The 25,384-nt window shown below is 46.7% G+C and overlaps 1 protein-coding gene across 5 annotated transcripts in view; it reads right to left on the bottom strand.

Annotated features, from left to right (window-relative positions):
- The window catches only part of SHANK3 (SH3 and multiple ankyrin repeat domains 3), a 748,791-nt gene that overhangs the window by 120,707 nt on the left and 602,700 nt on the right, over positions 1-25,384 (bottom strand). For all 5 annotated transcript variants that reach the window (XM_045026870.1, XM_045026889.1, XM_045026909.1 and 2 more), the window contains exon 15: positions 19,585-19,660. In XM_045026870.1, coding sequence (XP_044882805.1) covers positions 19,585-19,660 — 76 coding nt within the window. The remainder of the gene's footprint in view (positions 1-19,584; positions 19,661-25,384) is intronic.

Raw genomic sequence — 25,384 nt, 5'->3', positions numbered from 1 at the left:
TGAAAAATTCACCTATCAGATCATTACCACCCCCCCCCAGCTCCCCAACCCTACAACAAGAACAATGTATGCACGTTCCTCACAGAAACTGAGAAGGAATCTGATGTGACACCTCACTTAATGTATTGCTGGAAGGTGCTCCAATGGGTGAGCTATAAGAATCTAGAAAGATGATAATTACCTTCGACAATATTTTCCTGATGACCCAGATGGTTAGCCTTCCATTTATCGTAATGCCAAAAAGGACCATTATGCTCATCTTGTCTGACCTCTTTTGGAAGACAGGCCACAGAATTTTGCAGAGTGATTCCTGCACCAAGCCCAAAATTCTGGCTGAGCTAGGGCACATCTTTTAAAAAGGGATCCAATCTCGGTTTCAAGATTAAAAGAGGAGAATCTACCACATCCATAAATTAGTTGTTTAAAGGTTAGTTATACTCACTGTTAAAAAAAAGTACCTTAATTTTAGTTTGAATTTGTCTAATTTCAGCTTGCACTCATTGGATATGGGTATGCCTTTGTCTACTAAATTAATGAACCCTGGTACTTTGCACATGAAAGTGAGTGGAATCCCTCTGGTCCCAACTGCAGCAACCTCAGATGAAATTTGCACAGGAAAGCATTTCTGTGTAGAAGACTATTCCTCACAGTAGTTTCAGCAGGGATTGGATAGACAGGGTTAATCAGAGGTTCTTAGCTATTTTCTGAAGAGACAAAATCTCTTCTAGTGAGCATGCCCAATGGGGCAGGGATCTGGACGTGTGTTTGCCATTGCTCTTGAAGTTAATCACAAGGCTGTGTTGGTTCAGTGGAAGAGTTGTAGTCTGTTGGCTTTCAGAACTGCATTTCTGGCTGAGCCCTGATCTGAATGCCATCCCAAATCAGATCCATTTGTTCACAAAGGTGCTGCAGGACCATTGGCATAAAAATATCTTGGCAGGGATTTGCTGAGGTGTTTTTAAAAAAAAATGGAAGGGCCCTATAACAGAAGCATCTTGTAAGCGAACATACATCTCATCTCCTTAACATAGGTTAAGGTGACTAAATGCCCTGAGATGGTGGCACTGTGAGGGTTGCTGTGTGGCCAGAGATATTTTGTATCTTTGTTCAGTGTTTTGAGCTCTGTTATTTCTCTGAATGTCTGATTCCATTGTTAGAGAGATGGAGTGCAGCCAAAGAAATGCTTGGGTACGGAAATACGCTCAATGGCGTCTATAATATCTCCATGCAAGGAGGGCGCTTGTCCACAAAAAATACCGTCAGGTCAGGTATATGTCCATTGCTAGACGCAGATGGCAAAACCGTAAATAGTGATCTAGAAAAGGCAGAAATGTCCAAGAGATATTTTTGTTCTGTGCTTGGAACAAAGCAGGAGGATGTGTCCATCCCGTATGATGTTACGCATGGAATAAACAGCTTTCCACCTCTAACAACGGAGGATGTGAGGCAGCATCTGCTGAAACTGAACATTTCCAAACCAATGGGCATGGACAACATCACCCCAAGGCAAAGGCACTAACTGTGGCACTCTCTGAATCACTAATGCTAATTCTTAACAAATCCTTGAAAATGGAGGAATTCCACCGACCTGGAGGACTGCCAACATAATTCCAATCTTGTAAAAAGATAAAAGGGAAACCATAGGGAACTACAGACCAGTTAGCCTGACGTCCATACTGGGTAAAATAGTGGAAAAGTTAATTCAGGACTCCATCAACAGAGAATGTAGAAATGTATAATTACTGCCAGTCAGCATGGTTTCATGGAAGCGAGGTCTTGTCAAACAGAGCTGTCGTCTTTTTTTGACAGGATTACAGTTCTGGTTGATAAAGGTCACTGTGTTGATACAATAAGCTTGGATTTCTCCAAGGCATTTGACTTATTACCACATGACATTTTGATTAAAAATGTGCATTATGTGGCCCTAACAGGGTGCACATTAGATGGATTAAAAACTGGCTCACCGAGAGATCTCAAAACGTAATTGTTAATGAAGGGCTATGAACGAGCGCTGATGCTTCTAGAAGGGGTCCCCAAGGGATCGGTGCGTGACCCAGCACTACTCAAGATCTTTATCAAGGAACTACATGATGACAGGTCACAGGAGCAAGCAAACAGGAGTGGCTAACAGGGGAGTTTGGCGAGGAAGTTCTCCAGGTGAAGGAGAAGCGATTACGTGACCCTTGGGGTAAGTTTGTATCTGTGTTTGTGTTGTGCTTGCTGCTTGACTGAAATATACCATGTTGTCTCTTTGTTTGGGGGACCGTGTGCTGAGGCTAGCGGCCTGCTAGGCAAGGCTAAGAGCTTCTTAACGAGACTGTGATCCCTAAGCCCGTTAGCCCCCATCAACCCTTAACTAGGGGGCGGGGCTACTCAGGAAGACCGGGGCTTTAAAAACAGGGCCGGCTCCAGGCACCAGCATTCCAAGCTGGTGTTTGGGGTGGCATTCTGCAAGGGGCGGCGGTCCCCCTTGTTTTGCCCCCAAGCAGTGCGCTGAATTGCCATCGCGGGCGGCGGGGGCAGTCCGTGTGCCCTTAGGGCAGCAGGCGCGTTTCCGCGGCAGCTTCAGCTAAACATAGAAGCTACTGCCGAATTGCCACCGCCGCGGAAACACACCTGCTGCCCTAAGGGCACACGGACTGCCCCCGCTGCCCACGGCAGCAATTCGGCGCGTTGCTTGGGGCGGCGAAACTGTAGAGCCGGCCCTGTTTAAAAAGCCTGCTCCTAAGCAACCAAAGGAGCTAGCAAACAGGAGTGGCTAACGGGAGTTTTGCGAGGAAGTCCTCCAGTGAAGGAGGAGAGATTACGTGACCCTTGGGGTAAGTTTGTTGTCTGTAGTGTGTGTGTTTAGAGGAGAAGTGGGAGGGGGAGCTAGATGCACTTAACATTCTTTACACTTAAAGCCAAAACCACCCTCCCAATAAAAACAAAACATCAACAAAGGAACGAGCTGCAGGAATAAAAAGAGATTGCAGGTAGAAGTCCAGCAAGAGTGGGGGCTATCCAGTTTATTGCACCCAATGCAGCATATATGATTACTTTCCCTGTGGGCGGGCAGCATATGTGTGCATTTGGTGCAAGGAGCTCCTGGCCCTCAGAGACCGTGTATGGGCTTTGGAGACCAGAGTGGCTCAGCTGGAGGAGCTGAGGGAGACAGAGAGGTACATAGATGAGACTTTCGGGGACACAGTAGAATGGTCCCACCCCCGGTCTGACAGCCTCTGTGCTGTTGAGGAGGATGAAAGTCTCAGGGAAGGAGAGAATCTAACTGGAGCAGAGGAAAATGATCCCACAGTTGGGACCCTCCGTCCAGATGATGTCATGGTATCCTCTCGCACTGAGGATACCTCTCCGGGGGAGGGCACTCTGGTTATTGGCAAGAGACAGGTAATAGTTATGGGGGATTTGATCATTAGAAACATAGATAGCTGGGTTTGCGATGACTGGGAAAGCCACATGGTGATTTGCCTGCCTGGTGCGAAGGTTGCAGATCTCTCGAGACATCTAGACATACTTATGTGTAGTGCTGGGGAGGAACCAGTGATCATGGTACATGTAGGTACCAATGACATAGGGAAGGGTAGGAGAGAGGTCCTGGAGGTCAAATTTAGGCTGCTAGGCAAGAGACTGACGTCCAGGACCTCCATGGGAGACATTCTCTGAAATGCTTCCAGTTCCACATGTAGGGCCAGTTAGACAGGCAGAACTGCAGGGTCTCAATGCATGGATGAGACGATGGTGTAGGGAGGAGGGATTTAGATTTATTAGGAACTGGGGAAACACAAAAATGAGGAAGTTAGTTAAACAGAAATTAAAAGGTACAGTGCCAAAATCCCTGAAAGCTGCATGGAAACTTTTTAAAGATACCATAATAGAGGCTCCACTTAAATGTATAGCCCAAATTAAAAAACATAATATGAGAACCAAAGAAGTGCCACTGTGACTAAACAACAAAGTAAAAGAAGCAGTGAGAGGCAAAAAGGCATCCTTTAAAAAGTGGAAGTTAAATCCTAGTGAGGAAAAGAGAAAGGAGCATAAACTCTGGCAAATGAAGTGTAACAATATAATTAGGAAGACCAAAAAAGAATTTGAAGAGCAGCTAGCCAAAGACTCAAAAAGTAACAGCAAAATTTTTGTAAGTACATCAAAAGCAGAAAGCCTGCTAAACAACCAATGGGGCCACGGGACGATTGAAATGCTAAAGGAGCATTCAAGGACAATAAGGTCATTGTGGAGAAACTAAATAAATTCAATGCATTGGTCTTCACAGCTGAGGATATGGGGGAGATTCCCAAACCTGAGCCATTCTTTTTAGGTGACAAATCTGAGGAATTGTCCCAGATTGAGGTGTCATTAGAGGAGGTTTGGGAACAAATTGATAAACTAAACAATAATAAGCCACCAGGACCAGATGGGATTCACCCAAGAGTTCTGAAGGAACTCAAATGTGAAATTGCAGAACTACAACCTCTCATTTAAATCAGCTTCTGTACCAAATGACTGGAGGATAGCTAATGTGATGCCAATTTTTAAAAAGGGCTCCAGAGGTGATCCCAGCAATTATAGGCCGCTAAGCCTTACTTCAGGACCGGACAAAATGGTTGAAACTATAGTAAAGAATAAAATTGTCAGACATAGATGAACATAATTTGTTGGGGAAGAGTCAACATGGTTTTTGTAAAGGGAAATCATGCCTCACCAATCTCCTAGAATTCTTTGAGGGATCAACAAGCATGTGGACAAGAGGGATCCAGTGGATATAGTGTACTTAGGTTTTCAGAAAAGCTCTGACAAGGTCCCTCACCTAAGGCTTTTAAGCAAAGTAAGCTGTCCTGGGATAAAAGGGAAGGTCCTCTTATAGATTGGTAACTGGTTAAAAGACAGGACACAAAGAGTAGGAATAAATGATCAGTTTTCAGAATGGAGAGAGGTAAATAGTGGTATCCCGCAGAGGTCTGTACTGGGCCCAGACCTATTCAACATATTCATAAATGATCTGGGAAAAGGGGTAAACAGTGAGATGGCAAAATTTGCAGATGATACAAAACTACTCAAGATAGTTAAGTCCAAAGCAGACTGTGAAGCGCTACAAAAGGCAGATGAAATTAAACGCAAAGTAATGCACACTGGAAAACATAATCCCATAAAATTATCCATATAAAATGATGATGTCTAAATTAGCTGTTACCACTCAAGAAAGAGATCGTGGAGTCATTGTGGATAAGTTCTCTGAAATCATCCACTCTATGTGCAGCGGCAGTCAAAAAAGTGACCAGAATGTTGGGAATCATTAAGAAAGGGATAGATAATAAGACAGAAAATATCATATTGCCTCTATATAAATCCATGGTACACCCACATCTTGAGTACTGCATGCAGATGTGGTCACCCCATCTCAAAAAAGATATATTGGAATTGGAAAAGGTTCAGAAAAAGGCAACAAAAATTATTAGGGGTATGGAATGGCTTCCGTATGAGGAGAGATTAATAAGAGAGGAACTTTTCATCTTGGAAAAGAGACAACTAAGGGGGGATAAGAGAGAGGTCTATAAAATCATGACTGGTGTGGAGAAAGTAAATAAGGAAGTGTTATTTACTCCTTCTCATAACACAAGAACTAGGCAAATATCTAGCTGAGTTGATGTACCCCCTGGAAGACCTCTGCATACCCCCAGGGATACACATACCCCTGGTTGAGAACCACTGCCTTACTGTGTCTCCAGATGAGATAGGCTGGCCTTCGGGGTGATGTATGTATATTACAATAGAAGCTCTTATTAAAAATTCAGCATTGCTTTCCTAGAAGGCTTTGCATTCTGACGGACTCTTACAGGTCACTGGGATAGTGACAATTAAAAGAAAGAAAGAGAGAGAGAGAATGCAACATTTTCTTGCTTTTAAATTAAAGATGAGACACATCCAAGATTCTTTGCCAAAGAGTAAATTATTTTTCCATTTAGCCTGTGAGCAATTATGAAATTAATGTCCAGCCCTTTAGAATTGACATTTGAACCAGTACTCTTCTGACACTTTCTCTGAAGGGCTGGGCTGGGTGGGAGGGAGTGCTGTTAGTGCCACTCCTAGACATAATAATAATAGGAGATATACCAATCTCCTAGAACTGGAAGGGACCTTGAAAGGTCATCTAGTCCAGCCCCCTGCCTTCACTAGCAGGACCAATTTTTGCCCCTAAGTGGCCTCCTCAAGGATTGAACTCACAACCCTGGGTTTAGCAGGCCAAAGCGCAAACCACTGAGCTATCCCTCCTCCCCTATGTTATGTTAATTTAGAGTTATTGGGTGCATTTGCTTTTAGAACATTTGTGGCTATGCAGGTAGAGAACTGTGCTAGGCATACAATTCTCCTTGGGAGAGCCAGAGATAAAGCACTCTTTGCTGAGGTTGCTCCATTGTAGAATGAGCTACTAGATGAGATTGCCAACTCTGTCCACATATCTATTCAGGGGACACCATCATAGGACATAACCACATCAGCCACGCCATCAGGGGCTCGTTCACCTGCACATCTACCAATGTGATATATGCCAGCATGTGCCAGCAATGCCCCTCTGCCATATACATTGGCCAAACCGGACAGTCTCTATGCAAAATAATAAATGGATACAAATCAGACGTCAAGAATTATAACATTCAAAAACCAATTGGAGAACACTTCAACCTCCCTGGTCACTCGATTACAGACCTAAAAGTCGCAATACTCCAACAAAAAAATTTCAAAAACAGACTCCAACCAGAAACTGCTGAATTGGAATTAATTCGCAAACTGGACACCATTAAATTGGGCTTGAATAAAGACTGGGAGTAGACGGGTCATTACACAAAGTAAAACTATTTCCCCATGCTAATTTTTTCCCCTACTGTTACTCACACCTTCTTGTCAACTGTTGGAAATGGGCCATCCTGATTATCACTACAAAAGTGTTTTTCCTCCTGCTGATAAGAGCCCACCTTAACTGATTAGTCTCGTTATAACTGGTATGGCAACACCCATTTTTTCATGTTCTCTGTGTATATATATCTTCCTACTGTATTTTCCACTGCATGCATCCGATGAAGTGGGTTTTAGCCGGCGAAAGCTTATGCCCAAATAAATTTGTTAGCCTCTAAGGTGCCATAAGTACTCATTCTTTTTTTTAGATGAGATTAGATTAGCCCAAAAGCTGACTGTTCGTAGAACAGTTTGCAAGCCTCACCTGTTTTTTAAAGCTTTCCAACTCATGGGTAAGTGGAAAGCAAGTAGGGTTTCCTACCTCTCAAAAGGATGAAAAGCAGAGTCCTCTATGGAGTCCAGTGTGGACTCTGCCACGCAGATCTAATTTGCTTATTAGGCATTTCAGTGAATGACTGCTACAGAAACACCTGTGATGGATAACTTGCTGCCCCTCTCTCTGCTTGTTCTCTCAGAGCCACTGGGACTCTTACAGGTGCCTTCCCCAGCTCCACCCTTGTTGGAAGGATAATTTTGGGGGTCTTTCACAGAATCAGTTTAATTAACTCTGCTGCCATTGTCCTGGGGTCCTGCCCTCTCACACAAGGGCAGCATAGAATCATAGAATAGAATCATAGACTATTAGGGTTGGAAGAGACCTCAGGAGGTCATCTAGTCCAACCCACTGCTCAAAGCAGGACCAACACCAACTAAGTCATCTCAGCCAAGGCTTTGTCAAGCCGGGCCTTAAAAATCTCTAAGGAAGCAGATTCCACCACCTCCCTAGGTAACCCATTCCAGTGCTTCACCACCCTACTAGTGAAATAGTGTTTCCTAATATCCAACCTAAAACTCCCCCACTGCAACTTGAGACCATTACTCCTTGTTCTGTCATCTTCTACCACTGAGAACAGTCTAGATCCATCCTCTTTGGAACCCCCTTTCGGTAGTTGAAGGCTGCTTTCAAATCCCCCCCTTACTCTTCTCTTTTGCAGACTGAATAACCCCAGTTCCCTCAGCCTCTCCTCGTAAGTCACGTGCCCCAGCCTCCTAATAATTTTCACTGTCCTCCGCTGGACTTTCTCCAATTTGTCCATATCCCTTCTGTAGTGGGGGAACCAAAACTGGATGCAATACTCCAGGTGTGGCATCACCAGTGCCAAATAGAGGGGAATAATCACTTCCCTCGATCTGCTGGCAATGCTCCTGCTAATACAGCCCAATATGCCATTATCCTTCTTGGCAACGAGGGCACACTGCTGACTCATATCCAGTTTCTGATCCACTGTAACCCCCAGGTCCTTTTCTGCAGAACTGCTGCTTAGCCAGTCGGTCCTCAGCCTGTAGCAGTGCATGGGATTCTTCCTTCCTAAGTGCAGGACTCTGCATTTGTCCTTGTTGAACCTCATCAGATTTCTTTTGGCCCAATCCTCCAATTTGTCTATGTCACGCTGGACCCTATCCCTACCCTCCAGCGTATCTACTTCTCCCCCCAGCTTAGTGTCATCTGCGAACTTGCTGAGGGTGCAATTAATCCCATCACTCAGATCATTAATAAAGATGTTATACAAAACCAGCCCCAGGACCGACCCCTGGGGCACGCCGCTTGATACCGGCTGCCAACTAGACATTGAGCCATTGATCACTACCCATTGAGCCCGACAATCTAGCCAGCATCTCAGAATGGAACGAAAAATTCGGGATACCTGGTCTAAGGCAAATTAGCTTTTTTACAACAAACACTTCTTCAAAGCAGGCATCCTATGCAGACCAGCCAAGACCGCTCGACAAACACACAGCTAAAACTACAGGAAAAGTCTTTCAAAGACTCAGCTTTTGTCACACTAGCTATTGAACATCAGCCCTTTTTCACATGGATGCTCAGCTGAACTACCCTGGCCTCTTTCAAATTCCTCCTTGAGAACCATTTATATCACAACACCTACAAACAGCTGAGCAGCTAGTAATGTCTAGGCAGAAGGGCAGAACAATGCCAGCAACTTCTGCAGTAGTGCCTCATTCTTCACCCCTGCCCTCTGTCTGTTGCTTTCCTTCTGGATTGCAAGCTCTTTGGAGCAGAGACCAGGCGCTATATCTGCACAGTGCCCAGCACATTTCAGTCACTACTTCCAAATAATGAACTACGGACCCACTGGGTCAAAACTTGGCAAGAAATAAGGTGTATGCCAGGAGAAGGACAGAAGAGTTTGCTCTGAGGCAGGAATCGGCAACCTTCGGAATGCGGCCTGTCAGGGAAAGCCGCCGGCAGGCCAGGATGGTTTGTTTACCTGCAGCGTCTGCAGGTTCGGCCGATCGTGGCTCCCACTGGCCGTGGTTTGCTGCTCCAGGCCAATGGGGGCGGCGGGAAGTGGTGCAGGCCGAGGGATGTGCTGGCCATTGCTTCCCACAGCCCCCATTGGCCTGGAGTGGCGAACAGCGGCCAGTGCGACCTGCGATCGGCTGAACCTGAGGATGCAGCAGATAAACAAACCATCCCGGCCTGCCGGCGGCTTTCCCTGACAGGCCGCATTCCGAAGGTTGCCGATCCCTGCGCTAAGGCCACATACATCAGCTCCGAAAGAATGGAGGAGTCTGGGTGAGATTCCTTTTATATAATCCTGAATGGAACACTGGCATCAAGCTCTTTGCACATACGCTGCCTACCAGCTGTGCCGCTCTAGAGGACTGGAGGGGCGGAAGGACACACGACTCCTTAGGAAAGGAAAGTGCAGAAGCAATCCAGTGAAGGAGACGGAAAGGAGTCTCTCCACCCCGATCTCTTCAAAGATGGGCTAGTCTTGGACTGGAAAGCAGTGCCGTGAGGAACTGCCTTGTAGGCACTACAGCGCTGGGCCCTAGAGACAACCCGAAGTTTGAGGGAGGTGGAAAATTGAGAGCTGTGGGTCTCATCCCCAAGAAACATCTGCGGTGTGGGACTGGGGAAGAGGTGGGAAACCAAACCAGCCAAACCGAACCTGTGGAGGGGAAAGAACAGGGATACATGGGCCCGGCCAGGAAGGGCAGCAGGGCCGTGGCCCCGGCTGAGTGGGATCGCTGGTTTTATTAATCACACACTCTGACATCCCCCCTGCACTTGATCTGTAAAAGTGCTGGCTGAGCAGCTCGCTGGACCCTCAGTGCGGATGTTCAAGAAGCGTCGGGACACTGGGGAAGGTCCAGAAGGCAGCTAATGTGTTAGTACTTAAAAAGGGCAAACGGGAGGACCTGGCTAGTCTGTCAATCTGACATCGGACTCGGGCAAGACAACCTCCCATATGGGACTTCATTAATAAAGTATTAAAGGAGGTTATATAATTAATGCCAATCAACAGGGTTCTATGGAAAATAGATCCTGTCAAACTAACAAGATTGTTTTGATGAGATCACAAGTTTGACTGATCAAGATGACAGAGTTGATGTAATATACTTAGACTTCGGTACGGCGTTTGATTTGACGGTGCATGACATTCTGATTGAAAACTAGAAAGATAAAATTCACCTGGCCCACACTAAATGGACTGAAAGCAGGCAAACGGCTAGATCCCCAGATGTGACTGTAAACAGGGGACCCTTGCTGAGCGGTCTGTTCCCAGTGCAGTCCCACAGCTAACAGGTCTTGGCCCTATGCTATTTAGCATTTTTATTAACGGCCTGGAAGAGAACATAAAATCAAATTTGCAGATACGTGATGGGCGGGTAAATCTCCCACTGGAGAGTTAAGGGGCAGGGGCAGCTCCGGGCCTGGGAAGCCCAGCTCTGACGGGCCTGAGGAAGGGACTTCACACAGGGAGTCTCTTCAGCACAGCAGGGTGGCAGGTGGAGAGAAGCAGATCCCCGCTCACCGCTGCAGCAGGACCATGCCAGGAAGGCATTCCCAGGGAAAGGCCTACTGCCCAGAGCTGGGGCTCCCCACTGAGACCTGTGGGACAGATTGCCAAGGGCAACTGCCAGCCCTGACACAGCCAGAGAGGTAGGAAGAGACCAAGGGAGAGTGTTAGTTGGACCGCAGGTAACGGACTGCTGCCTTACGATACACACGAGAGCCCCCGCATTGGAACCTGGTGGAGTGGGCGGGCCTGGGTTCCCCTCCTCACGCGTTGCCGCAGACCCTTACCAATAGGCGGGGCTGCCGCCACAGCCTGGCTCTTAGGCTCTTCTCACAATTTATTAAACTAAGAGGCGGATGAGTAAATCTAAGCCCACAAACCTGCTTTTTCGCTCTGATCCAGCTGTTCCGTACTGCACGCTGGGGGACATCTATTCACACCTGGAAACTATTACAAAGACTTTCCCTGCAATTTAAGCTAGATAATATATAATTTTCTCAAGCACCTTGAAGTCTTTCCTTAAACAACGTCATTGAGTTGATCTCTTTCCACTCTCGAGATCTCCAGTGAAGTGAGGGATGGCAAGATAAGGGCTCTCCTTCAAATTGTTTTAATCTGCTTTGCTGTACTGAGCAGACAGTACCTTAGATATTATCTCGCCATCTCTGCACTCTTCAGTTTGCTGTACTGCTTCTGAAACAAATGATATACTAGCTTGTCAGGCCAACCCAACCTACGCACGCCTAGGGATGCCATGTCATGGCCTGCTAGGAACAGGTATCAGCAGTTCCACCCTAGGCCACTACCTTTGAAAGCTAGTGAGCTTGGAGTGCTCAGATCTGAAATCAGAGTTTTCCTTCCTCCAGAGAGACTTGCCTGCTCTCTGGCCCAGTCTGAAATCAGAATTTCCCTTCTCCTATATACTGTTGGTTCACGGCACCTTAATCCATAATATTTGGTTCAACCCTTCTGGGTTTCCCCAACAGGGGCTCACCATATCAGCCACCTGGGGGATGCACCTATACACCACTGTATCTGTCTACTGCTCCCCTTGGCTGGAAAGATGCTTTCAGAAGAAAAGATCTCTGCTCTAAAGGAGGGGAAACAAGTTCTCAATATCTGGGATATTTCTATTTTCCAAAGAAAATCACAGCAATACCAACCTCATATTATTGATTACAGAGTCACAGATTCCAATGGCAGAAGGGGCCATTGTGATCATTTAGTCTGACCTCCTGTACAGCACAGGCCAGAGGCCTGCTCTGCAATAATTCCTAGAGCAGAGCTTTTAGAAAAAACAGCCACTCTTGAATTAAAAATTGTCAGTGCTGGAGAATCTACCCCAACTCTTGGTAAAATGTTCCAATGGTTAATTACTGTCATTGTTAAAAAAATTACACCTTATTTCCAGTCTAGATTCAAATTACAGGCATTGGAACATACCTTTCTCTGCTCCACCGAGGAGCCCATTAAATACTTGTCCCCGTGTAGATACTAACAGACTGTAATCAAGTCACCCCTTAACCTTCTCTTTGTTTAGCTAAATAAATTGAGCTCTTTGAGTCTATCACTATACAGTATGTTTTCTAATCCTTTAATCATTCTCATGGCTCTTCTCTGAACCCACTCCAATTTATCAACATCCTCCTTGAATTGTGGGCACCAGAACTAGACAAATTAGAGGATTGGGCCAAAAGAAATATGATGAGGTTCAACAAGGACAAGTGCAGAGTCCTGCCCTTAGGACGGAAGAATCCCATGCACTGCTACAGACTAGGGACCGAATGGCTGGGCAGCAGTTCTGCAGAAAAGGACCTAGGGGTTACGGTGCACGAAAAGCTGAATATGAGTCAACAGTGTGCCCTTGTTGCCAAGAAGGCTAATGGCATTTTGGGTTGTATAAGTAGGGGCATTTCCAGCAGATCGAGGGACGGGATCATTACCCTCTATTCAGCACTGGTGAGGCCTCATTTGGAGTACTGTGTCCAGTTTTGGGCCCCACACTACAAGAAGGATGTGGATAAATTGGAGAGAGTCCAGAGGAGGGCAACAAAAATGATTAGGGGGCTGGAGCACATGACTTATGAGGAGAGGCTGAGGGAACTGAGATTGTTTAGCCTGCAGAAGAGAAGAATGAGGGGGGATTTGATAGCTGCTTTCAACTACCTGAAAGGGGGTTCCAAAGAGGATGGATCTAGACTATTCTCAGTGGTAGAAGATGACAGAACAAGGAGTAATGGTCTCAAGTTGCAGAGGCGGAGGTTTAGGTTGGACATTAGGAAAAACTTTTTCACTAGTAGGGTGGTAAAGAAATGGAATGGGTTACCTAGGGAGCTGGTGGAATCTCCTTCCTTAGAGGTTTTTAAGGTCAGGCTTGACAAAGCCCTGGCTGGGATGATTTAGTTGGGTTTGGTCCTGTTTTGAGCAGGGGGTTGGACTAGATGACCTCCTGAGGTCTCTTCCAACCCTGAGATTCTATGATTCTATGAACTGGACACAGGATTCCAGCAGTTCACACCAATTCCAGAGACAGGTAAAATAACCTCTCTGCTCCTACCAGAGATTCCCTCATTTATGCACCCCAGGATCACGTTAGCTCTGTTGGCCACAGCACCACTCTTGTTTAGCTTATTAACCACCATGACCCCCAAATCTTTTTCAGTGTCACTGCTTCCCGGGATATTCTGCAAGCATGCGCTCATTCTTTGTTCCTAGATGTATACACTTAGCTGTATTAAAATGCACATTAAGAATACAAGAGCTGCCATAGTGGGTCAGACCATGGTCCATCTTGGCCAGTATCTTGTCTGACATTGGCATATACAAGAGCTTCAGGAGGAGTGGACAGAAGAGGGTTGTCATGGAGTGATCCACCCCTGTCTTCCACTCCCAGCTTCAGGCACCCAGAGGCTTAGGGACACTCAGACCATGGGGCTGCGTCCTGACCATCCTGGCTAAGAGTCATTGATGGACCTATCCTTCATGAACTTATCCTGTTCTTTTTCGAAGTCAGTTATATTTTTGGCCTTCACAACTATATTTCATTTCCTATCTTTCAACCAGTTATGATCCATGAGAGGACCAAGTATCAGAGGGGTAGCCGTGTTAGTCTGGTTCTGTAGAAGCAGCAAAGAATCCTGTGGCACCTTATAGACTAACAGATGTTTTTGCAGCATGAGCTTTCGTGGGTGAATACCCACTTCTTCGGATGCAAGTAGTGGAAATTTCCAGGGGCAGGTAAATATAAGCAAGCAAGAAGCAAGCTAGAGATAACGAGGACCTTCCATCTTATCCCAAGGCTACTTCATTTACTTAAGAGCCTTTGGAATTGGATCTTGGAATTGGATCTTTGGAATTGGATCAAAGTCCTTCCGACTCCCTCAAAGAATCCACATGCTTGCTGACTCCCTCAAAGAATTTTAACAGATCCGTAAGACATGATTTCCTTTTACAAAAGCCATGTTGACTCTCTCCCAACAAATCGTGTTTATCTTCGTGTCTGAAAATTCTGTTCTTTATTACTGTTTCAACCAATTGGCCCAGTACTAAAGTTAGGTTCACCAGTCTGTAGTTACCAGGAGCTCCCCCGGAGTCCTTTTTAAAAATCAGTGTTACATTAGTTACCTTCCTGTCATCTGGTACAGAGGCTGATTTCAGCGATAGGTTAAATACAACAGCCAGTAGTTTTGTAATTTCATATCTGAGTTCCTTCAGAATTCTTGGGTGAATCCCAGCTGGTCCTGATAACTTATTACTGTTTAATTTATCCATTTGTTCTAAAACCTCTTCCATTGACACATCAGTGTGGTACAGTACTTCAGATTTGTTGCTCAAAAAGAAAAGCTCTGATGTGAGTTTCTTTCCCACATCCTCTGCAATGAAGACCAATGCAAAGAGTTCCTTTTGCTTCTCTGCAGTGGCCTTGTCTGTGGGGTTCTTCTTTAACACATTTGCCATCTAGTAACCCCACTACAACGTGACCCGCAGGCAACCTGCTCCTGATGTACTTTAAAATTTTTACTGAGTTTTTGCATCTTCAGTAAGTGCTTCTCGAATTCTGTATTGGCCGGTCTTATTACACGTCTACATTTTACTTGCCAGAATGTGTGCTCCTTCCTATTTTCCTCATTAGGACCGACTTCCATATTTCAAAGGATGCCTTCTTGCTCTAACAGCCTCCATTACTCTGCTGTTTAGCCATGGTGGCATTCTTTTGGTCCTCCTATTGTGTTTTTTTATTTGATATTGTTTGCTTGCACCCAGTTTACCAAGCGATCCAGATTGCTTTGCACCAGTGTTGGTGGCACCAGGCATGGCCCAGTGTTAACAGAAGGGTGGAAAATGACAGTGCCAATAAGGCCTCCCTGTATCAGGCCTTTGGCCGGCTTGCTTGCCCGAACCGCTTCTATGTTTAGACTTTAATTAACCCCACAGGCCAGATGGAAAGAATGGAATGTGTGGCAACTAGTTATCAGTACCAGGAGGCAATTATACAGCCTGCTTGCACCTGGCTGAAGGGAATGAAACAGAATGACCGGTCAAGAAAAGTTACTAACGAGATGATGTATTTTCTGCCAAGTATGATCTAACCTGTTTAGAGTAATTGCTACGTTATAATGTATTTGCTGTATGGGAACTAAAAGGGAGGGAGGAGGGGGGGGAGGGGGAGCTGGGCAGTGGGGGGTAATAGAGATGCTTAGCTAAAATCATGTATAAAGAGAGAGAGCTGCTTGTATGGAGTGTGCTTGATTTGAGACGTGTGTCTCCGAGCATCCTGCTTTGAGATCTCAAATAAACTTTTTTTTTGCTTCTCCACCCTGGTGTGTCTATTGGAGCGAGGCACTCCGGGCAACGAACCACTGTTGCTGTCGCCTCGGGCCTTTGTGCCGGCAACACCAGTGATGCGTCTCCTTCATTATTTACCGCTCCCCCAATTTTTGTATTATCTGCAAACTTTACCAGTGGTGATGGGCAGCCAGGCAAATAGGTGTACCACGCTACTCAACACCAGCCCCAGTTCTTTTCATTCTCCATTCCAATCCTCATCCTATAATAACCCTAACACCCTTTCCACCCTGTCTCTCTAAGGCAACAAGAGTTATTTGCCACATGCCCAAACCAGCCATGTCACGGAAACCGCCTCCTCCCAGAACCTTCAACACCAACTGAAGCATCAATGGCCCGAATATAATCCCAACATCCCAAACAGTCTCCTCGCCCTAATACTAACCTAACTGTTGTGACATCAGCACCAGGGGCGGCTCTACATATTTGGCCGCCCCAAGCAGTCAGGCGCGGGAGACGCCCTGGAAGCATCGGACCTTCCGCGGGCATGACTGTGGAGGGTCCGCTGGTCGCGCGGCTTGGCTGGACCTCCCGCAGCTGCGGACGGTTGGCTGGTCCGGCGGCTCCCAGTCATGACTGCGGGAGGTCCAGCCGAGCCGCGGGACCAGCAAACCGTCCGCAGTCATGCCTGCGGGAGGTCCACTGGAGCCGCGGGACGAGCGCCCCCTCCGCAGTCATGCCTGCGGCAGGTCCGGTCGTCCCGGGGCTCCGGTGGACCTCCCACAGGCATGACTGCGGCAGGTCCACCGACCCAGCCCGCTGCCCCTGCCGGCAAATGCCACCCCACGCGCGTGCTTGCCGCGCTGGGGTCTGGAGCCGGCCCTGATCAGCACTACCCAGCCAGGTTTCCCCCAGTGCAACTCAATCTGTTACCAAACACTAGCCACCCACAGTGACTTCACAGGGTGCATCCGACGAAGTGGATATTCACCCACGAAAGCTCATGCTCCAATACGTCTGTTAGTCTATAAAGTGCCACAGGACTCTTTGCTGCTTTTACAGATCCAGACTAACACGGCTACCCCTCTGATACTTCACAGGAATTGTTGCACTGGATCAGACCTATGGTCCACCTAACCCAGTCTCCCATCTCTGATAGTGCTAAATATCAGCTGCTTCAGGAGAATGAACAAGAAACCACATACCCAACAGTTTTGGAATAATTGGCTCATAGAGGACTTTTCCTCCTGTGGCAAGGCACCTTCTCAGTCTCCCCAGCCTCTGCTGCTTTTAGCCCTGGTGAGACAGGCTTGGGTAATATGGTCCCCCTTGGGACACTGGGGAAGTCTGCTCCCTGTATCTCCACCAGTCCTGTTTAGAGTCTTTTTACTCCCTTGTGGGAGAGAGCACTGCCTCTCCTCCTGGTGAGGCTCGCTGTCTTGCTGCTCCAACACTCCTGGCAGCAGGGCTCCTTCTCTCTCTGCTCTGCCCTCTCCTTCCTCCCAGGGACGGGTTTAAAAAGGTTTCAGGCAGCCCTAAGTTGGAATCAGCTGGTCCTAATTAACCTCAGGTAGCTCCCTTCTAAGTGCTGATTCTAAGTGCTACCTTGGTAACCCTTTCTCAGCTGAACCTGATTGACCTGTAGTTGCCTCCCAGTTCATAAGGAGGAGGGGCCTTTTAACCCTCTGGGACTGATTCCTACCCCTCCCTTGCAGCTCTCTGTCCTGAGTTTATCACACTCCTTGTTAGTAAGCATTTGGCTTATTCTCGGAAGCATGAAGGTTTTATTGCTTTTATCCTATCTAAAGTAATACCTAATCCTTTCTGCAATCTTGCTAAACTCTTGATCTAAATGATAACTTGTGGCTTTGAGTTCAACATGTTTGAGTTCATTATGTTTTATGTAAAAAGTATTTTGTTTTATCAGTTTTGAACACATGGCATTTCAGTTTCATTGAGCATCTGCAGGCTGGTCTATGCTACAAATGCTTTGCCAATATCGTTATATCGGTATGCCTTTGCCGGCAGAGCCCCCTGCTGGAGTCACCGGTTAAGCTGACAGGAGAAGGAATTCTGACGGCTTAGCCAAACCACTGCCCCACAGGACACTAGTTAAGTTGACAGAAGTATTCTGCTGTTGGCAAAGCTGCATCAACATGATGGGTTTGCCCAGAACAGCGAAGTCAGCTAGGAGGTGTGATTTTTTTTTCACATTTCTTGTCGACACAGCGATGCCAGCAAAACTTTATAGCACAGGCTAAGCCTTTGTGTTATTGTACTATTAGAGAGTAAATAGGAGTATCCAGGTTAGCCCTAACTTATACACTCTCTTCTCATTCCAAAGTCTTTCCATGCTCTTGGTCATTTTCACCACTGGACCCTTTCTGTTTTTGCTCTCTCTCTCTCTCTCTCTCTCTCTCTTGAGATGGGATGACCAGAACTGAATACAGCATTCCAAGCGGTATCTTCCACTTATATAATGATATTACAACAATTTCAGTAATATCTTCTGTTCCTTTCTTTATACAACCTAACATTTTGTTTGCTTTTTGACTGCCACTGTGCACCAAGCAGATGTTTTCATTGAGCTGCTCACAATGATACCAGGTCTTTAGTCCTAAGTGATCACAGTGAAGTTATAACTCAGTAATGTGTGTGAGTAGTTCAAACGGTTCCTTCTGATGTTCAATACCTTGCATTTGTCAAAAGGAAATTCCATCTGCCATTCATCTGACTATTCACCTAGCTTGGTTAAGTCCCACTGTCCACTGGCTTAAATAATTGTGTCATTTGCAAATTGCCACTCATTATTCACAGCCTTTTTCAAGATGTTAAGATACCAAACAAATGCAACATTAGACCTAGCATAGACCCTGGGGAATCCCCACTATTCACATATTGCCATTTTTGTGTCTCTTAGCCAGTTTCTGATCTATGGCAGAACTTTGCTTCGTACCCATGACCACACAACACCCTTACCAGCCTGTCTTGAGGGACTTTGTCAAAGGCTTTTTTGTTGTTGAAAATTCATATAAATTACATCTACCAGTTCTCCCCAAAGGTGCCCAGACACCGCACTGATGGTCTCATTATCAGAACCTCAACAGAGTAACATTCACTCTTTTGTTGACACACGTGAAGGATTTCAAAGTGGCTGGAGAGACTGTTTTCCTATAAAGAGCTGTGACAATTTGTTCGTATCGTGTTCTGTAATGCCTAGCCCATTCTCCTGCACCAATACCTTATACTAGCATGGGTGCCTAGGAGTAAGCAGAGATCATATCCTCAAAGCACTACCAAGCCTATCCCCTCCCCTAGACAGCCAAACACCTCACATAAAAACCCAGCTCCAGGGGCAGCTTTGCATTCAAACACCAAACCAAGTCCTAGGACCCCTTCCATTCCGAATGTCTCCCAGCCACGCGTAGCCCAGGCCAAGCACGGCTGTGTAACAACAGAGACCCCGTTCTCTTCTCTATTTCCATGCTGAGTGCTGTAACTCCGTACATTTTATCTTGGGGTTGTCTCAAATGCAGCAAACCACATACCACCTCCAGACCTCCAGCCCCAGAACACTCCAGTCCTATCTAAACGACGGCATTTCTGACACACATCTCCCTGTTTTATCTCACACACGCACACAGCATCCTTTCTGCCCTTCTCCAGCAGAGAACCAGAGCTCTCCACCCCTGCCCAATGCTCAGGCTCCAGCTCCCAGGGTGCCCAACACAATTCCCCAACATGGGTCACTAGGGAAAAAAAGGCACTTCTCTGACCCCTACTCCTCTGCCACCAAAAGTACTTTTATTCCTAACCTCGGGCACCAACCTCATAGTCATCACTTATCTCAGCCTTTTTCCTAAAGAACTCCACTCCTGGACTGTCAGTGTAGAATGTGGATTGACTGAAGGAAGCTCCCTTCCCATGATCTACTGCAACACAAATCAAGGAGATACCAGTCCCATGGGCTTTAACTATATCCCACTTTCTGCCATCTCTCACCGCGAGGTAGCCTGGCACTTACCTGTGGGAAGTGAAGTTGTCATATGAACCCACAGTGTAATGTCGGAAGAGACGCTTTGTCCTATCTTCTCTCGTTTCTGTAAGAAAAAAGCAGAGATTTCTCATGCTGCTGAAAGATGGGATCAGAACCATCTTCCTGAAAGTATGTGACTGTGTGAGCAGACATGCACATGCTCCTCTGCCTGCTCCCTCCAGGGACGTGTCTACACAGACACCCATTCGTGCATACATACTCCTCTTCATCTCCTTATGTACCCACACAGACTCATTTGCAGAGATCCCACACGCATACTCCTCTGTCCCAGAATGTGTCCATACAGACACACATGCACTCTTCACTTCTCAAAGTGTCTCTGAGCACAGATCCACATGCACACAACAGAAAAGAGTTTTCTACAAGGACTTTTCAATACAGCTTCCAACCTACTGATTGACAAGCACCAAAGGTTTGTCTCAAAACGTATTGAATGTTCAGAAACCCACATGGAATAAGGTGCAGGCGAGACACACTCTCATATGCCGTTGATCCACCTCCCATTGATGTCACTGGGAGTTGGACCAGGCCCTTAGGTCTGGAGTTGAAGTTCAAAAACACATTTGGTGGGTGTAGAAACTGTTGCAATAAAAGATCTGTGGCTGGCCTGGGCTTGGGCTGAGGGCGATAAAATTGCAATGCAGATGTCCAGGCTTGGGCTGGAGCCTAGTCTCTGGGGCCGGCTCCCTCGTGGGGCCCAGAGCCCAGGCTCCAGCGCAAGCCCAAACCTCTACACTGCAATTTCATAGGCCTGCAGCCCGAGCCCTGTGACCCTAAGTCAGCTGACGTGGGCCTGCTGCAGGTGCGAACATGCCCATAGATTCCAAGGCCCAAAGGGACAACTGTGATCCTCTCGTCTGACCCCCTGCACAGCACAGGCCAGAGACCTGCCCCACAATAATTCCTAGAGAAGAGCTTATAGAAAAAACAGCCAGTCTGGATTTTAAAATTCTCTGTGATCCTGGGTGAATTGTTCCAGTGGTTAATTACTCTCACCATCAACAATTTACCCCTTATTTCCAGGCTGAATCTGTCTAGTTTCAGCTTCCAGTCACTGGACTGTGTTACACCTTCGTCTGCTAGACTGAAGAGCCCGTTATTAACTATCTGTTCCCCATGCAGGCACTTAGAAACAAGTCACTCCCTCACCTTTGCTTTGTTAGATTCAATGAGCTCAATCTATGTAGCTTATTACTATAATCGTGGTCATTCTCCTGGCTCTTCTCTGACCTCTCTCCAATTCATCAGCATCCTTCTTGAACAGTGGGCAGCAGAACTCGCTGCTTCTTGTGGAAGACACTGCTACTAAGGGTACGTCTATACTTACCGTCCGGGTCGGCAGCTAGCGTTCGACTTCTCGGAGTTCGATATATCGCATCTAATCTAGACGCGATATATCGAACTCCGAACGCGCTCCCATCGACTCCGGAACTCCACCATCGCTAACGGTGGTGGCGGAGTCGACGGGGGAGCTGCGGACTTCGATCCCGCGGCGTCTGGATGGGTGAGTACTTCGAACGAAGGTAGTTCGAGTTCAGCTACGCTATTCGCGTAGCTGAACTTGCGTACCTTAGTTCGACCCCCCCCTTAGTGTAGACCAGGCCTAAGAGAAGAGACCTCAGCCACCTGTGGGAGATGAACAGCCAGGAGAAGTGGCTACAGTACATGCAGGGAGAGGAGGCAACAGGCCAGGGCAGCTCAGAATGCAAAGACAATGAATGAAAGCAACACCAATTAAAACACTTCAGTAGCACAGCTGCACCCTAGCGCTTCAGTGTAGCCAATCTCCAAACACGAGGGGAGTCCTCCTTTGCTGTAGTTAATCCACCTCCTCAAGTGACGGTAGCTAGGCTGCTGGAAAAATGCATCTGTCAATCTAGCAGGGAATACACTGGGGATTAGGCTGGCATGACTATGGCTCTCGGGGGCTAGACTGTTCACACCCGAGAGACGTTGCTATGCCGATGTAAGTTTTCAGGGTAGACCAACCCCAACAAAGCAGATAGAAAGTAATAATGCCAATGCTGGTGTTATTCTAGCAATCTACAGGGCACTCTACACTGGGCTGCTGCACCTGGTTTTGGTCACAGCACCTCAAAAAACACCTAACAGAAACAGAGGGTGCAATGAAAATGATTAGAAAGCTGAAGAAACTTCCCTGCTGGGGAGCTGGAAAAGATATGAACTGTGTTAAGATGTGACATGACAGAGAGATACAAAATGACAGAGAGAGAAGGTAAATCAGCCGTTTCTATTCACCCTCTCTCCTAACCCACTAACTGGAACTCCAATGAAATGCTACAAAGCAACAATTTAAAACTATAGAAGCAAACACTATTTTTATTTACACGACCCATAATTAATCTGCAGGACTCGCTGCCGTAAGATGCAATTGAGGCCAAGACGTAAATAGGATTCAAAAATGGATTGATGGTTACACAGAGTGAGATCCTCTATGGTTATTTGAGACATGGAGTCTTTAAAGAAAAGACATAAACCCGCCTGCTTCGGGGCCCTACTGATGGGGCCCGGGAGAGGCTTCCCCGTGAACAGGTTATTCAGTAAATTGCCCAGTACAGAGTTTCTTGCCCCTCCCCCTGAACAGCTGGTTCTGGTCACTCTCAGAAACCAGATACTACATTAAAGGAGCACTGGTCTGATCTAACCCGGCAGCTCCCATGTTCCACGGCATGTGCAGAGGGGCAGGGTGAGGCAGAAGAACAAACCGGATGGGAAGGGAGGATGGACTGAAGGACAAAACTAGACAGCGAGAGGTGCTTTTCCTCCACAAAGGACACAACAAACATTTCTTATATTCAAAACACTTACAAACACACATCTGCTAAATAAGCAGCTGCCTTTGCCTGTCCCAGGGACGCTGAGTAACCAGCAATGGGAGAGGATGTGCTCTGTGCAATGGTGAAGGGGGGCAGGTCTCCAGGATGATCTCGCTGTTAAGATGTGAACTGCCTGATGAACACTTTGATGAGCCCAGTTGTGGGACCAGGGCAGTTAGACCTTTGAGTGGCAGAAGAAACCCTGAGCCCTCTATGACAGGAACAGCCCTGGCCTGACTCTCGGAGGCGGGGATCAAAAACACACACTTCCAGGAACAGCAGCTCAGGAATGAGGAGGTCCCTGCTCACCGGTTTGGGGTACCCATCCCATCAATGTGCAGCTTAGCAAAGGGCTGCACAGACAGACCCTCAGAGATCAGAGTCAAACCCTAGCCTCTCTTGGGTACGCTGATAGGATGGGGGATCCACCGAAGCATTCACAACCCCAGCTTCCTGCCTTACGACTGTTTAATTAGCAAAGAGTGACACTGAGTGCAGCTTACGTTGAACAAGTAGAACTTCATTAAACTCGGTGCACTGCTCTGTACCTCTGGCCGAGTTGCCTCCAGCATTCCCGGTGTCTTCCTTGTGTCCTGCCAATAACACTCCCTCCACGGAACATGGGCCCTCCAACTCCAGTTCCATGAATCACGATACATCTTCCCTATTTTTGAACATTTTAACAATCATTAAACACAAATAACTGATGCCCAGACCCTTACCCTGTGTCCCTTTGGCCAGAGGTTGCTAGCACATAGAATCATAGAATATCAGGGTTGGGAGGGACCTCAGGAGGTTTCTAGTCCAACATACCCGCGCTGGCGTCTCATCTGTAACACAGCCTCAGCTGCTTACACAGTCTTTGAGATAAATGGTCTTCTCACCAGAAGTGACCTATCTCTGTCTCTCTGTGGAGTCTCCCTCTTCCCTGCGGGGCTGCCTCTGGGTGGTTCTCTCTTTCTCCATCCAGTGACGAGCTCTGTATTTCTGTCAGCTCTCTCTGGGGGCTGTGTCTGCCGGCTCCTAAGTGTCTCCTGTTCCCTTCAGTTCACGTGTCCCTCTTACGTAGTCACTTTGTAGGATTTGGACCCCTCACAACTCCTTTAGTCCACTCCTGCTGGTGTCTCTCTAATGGCTGGATCTTCACAGAAGTGCCTGTCTCGAAGGCTGGCAGGTCCTTGGCTGATCTGTCATACTCTAGTTCATGCTTTCTCTGATTGTTGGCCAGCTCCTCTGAGCGGCATCTTCATCCTTCTGGCTGCAAGAGGTCTCCTCTCCTTGATACCAGGATTTTGTTCCTTCCCCACACCGCCTGTGCTGGCCTGTTTTGGTATTCCTGTGTGCCAAAAATGCTAACAAGTGATCTGATCCAGAAGAAACAGCCTCTTGGTTGTTTTCACAGCTGATTCCACCTTACCATTACTCTGTGGGTGTGCTGGGGAGGAGGTGGCCAAACTCCCATCTTTGTGCAAATTACTTGAATTCTTCCAAGGTAGATTGGGGTTTGTTGAATGTTGTCAGTGAATATAGTGTCCGGAATGCCACATCTCATAAAGACAGCCTTCAGTTGTTCATAGATACATATGAACCTTCCCAGGCCAGAAGGGACCATTGTGATAATCTATTGTTATCTCCTGTGACACTGGCCAGAGAACTGCCCCCAAATAATTCCCGGGGCAGTTTTTTAAAGACAAACATCTAATCTGGATTTAAAAACTGTCAGTGACGGAGAATCCACCACAACCCTTGGTAAATCGCTCCAATGGTTAATTATTCTCACTGTCAAAAAATTGTGCTTTATTTCCAGTCTGAATTTCTCTAGCTTCAACTTCCAGCCATTGGATTGTGTTGTAGGTTTCTCGGCACATTATTAAATATTTGTTCCTCATCTATGTACTTGTAAACTGCAATCAAGTCACCCTTTAACCTTCTCTTTGTTAAGCTATACAGATTGAGCTCCTTGAATCGATCGCTATATGGCATGTTTTCTAACGCTTTAATCATTCCCAGGGATCTTCTCTGAACTCTCACCAATTTATCAACACCCGTCTTGAATTGTGGACACCAGTACTAGACACATTCCAGCAGCAGTCACACCAGTGCCAAACACAGATGTAAAATAACCTCTCTGCTTTTCCTTGAGATTCACTTGGTTATGCACCCAAGGATCACTTTAGCCCTTTTGGCCACAGCATTGCACTGGGAGCGCATGATCATTGATTATCCACCATGACCCCCCACATCTTTTTCAGAGTCACTGCTTCCAGAATAGAGTCCCCCATTGTGTAAATATGGCCTTCACTCTTTGTTCCTAGATGTAAACAGTTACATTTAGTTTGCCAATCAGTGGCCTGCTTCTTGTATCATGCAGAGCAGCAACCTCCCAAAAATCTGAAAAGTAGTCCACTGTAATCAAGTACTGCTTTTTCTTGGAGGTAAGTAAGTCCGCTACCACCTTTTCCTCTGGCCGGGTGGGCACTCCTGTGCCAACGGACTCTGCTTCTGCTGGTAGTTATCACCCAACAGGTGGGTGTCACTCCCCTCTATAAAGCTGTGAAGTTGGGTATTCGTTCCCAGCCAGTAACTCACTCTCGAGCCCATCTAGGGTAGCTGTCAATGCCTAGGTGTGAGGTGTGCATTTTTGCACAACATCCTTAGGTAATGAGGTGGGACAGCAGACTTCTGTCCTCAAAATGTCATTCCATCCTACACATTCAACTCATCTTTAATTTGAATGTAGGATTCTACTCCTACAGTACCTGGATTTTGTCTTCTGGCCACCTGCTAGTATCACTCTCTTGACTGGCTGTAGTTGGGTGTCCTTTTCCATAGCCTCTTTGGTTTCCATCAGTTTCACTGCTGAAACTGGAGATTGACTCCATTAACACACTGCACTATGTTCTGATCCCCTTCCCCCAACTCACCAATGC

The sequence above is a fragment of the Mauremys mutica genome, chromosome 1, assembly GCF_020497125.1.
Source record: "Mauremys mutica isolate MM-2020 ecotype Southern chromosome 1, ASM2049712v1, whole genome shotgun sequence".
In the NCBI taxonomy this organism is placed as follows: domain Eukaryota; kingdom Metazoa; phylum Chordata; order Testudines; family Geoemydidae; genus Mauremys; species Mauremys mutica.
The sequence above is the reverse complement of the archived record's forward strand: the minus strand, read 5'-3'. Positions and strand labels throughout refer to the sequence as shown.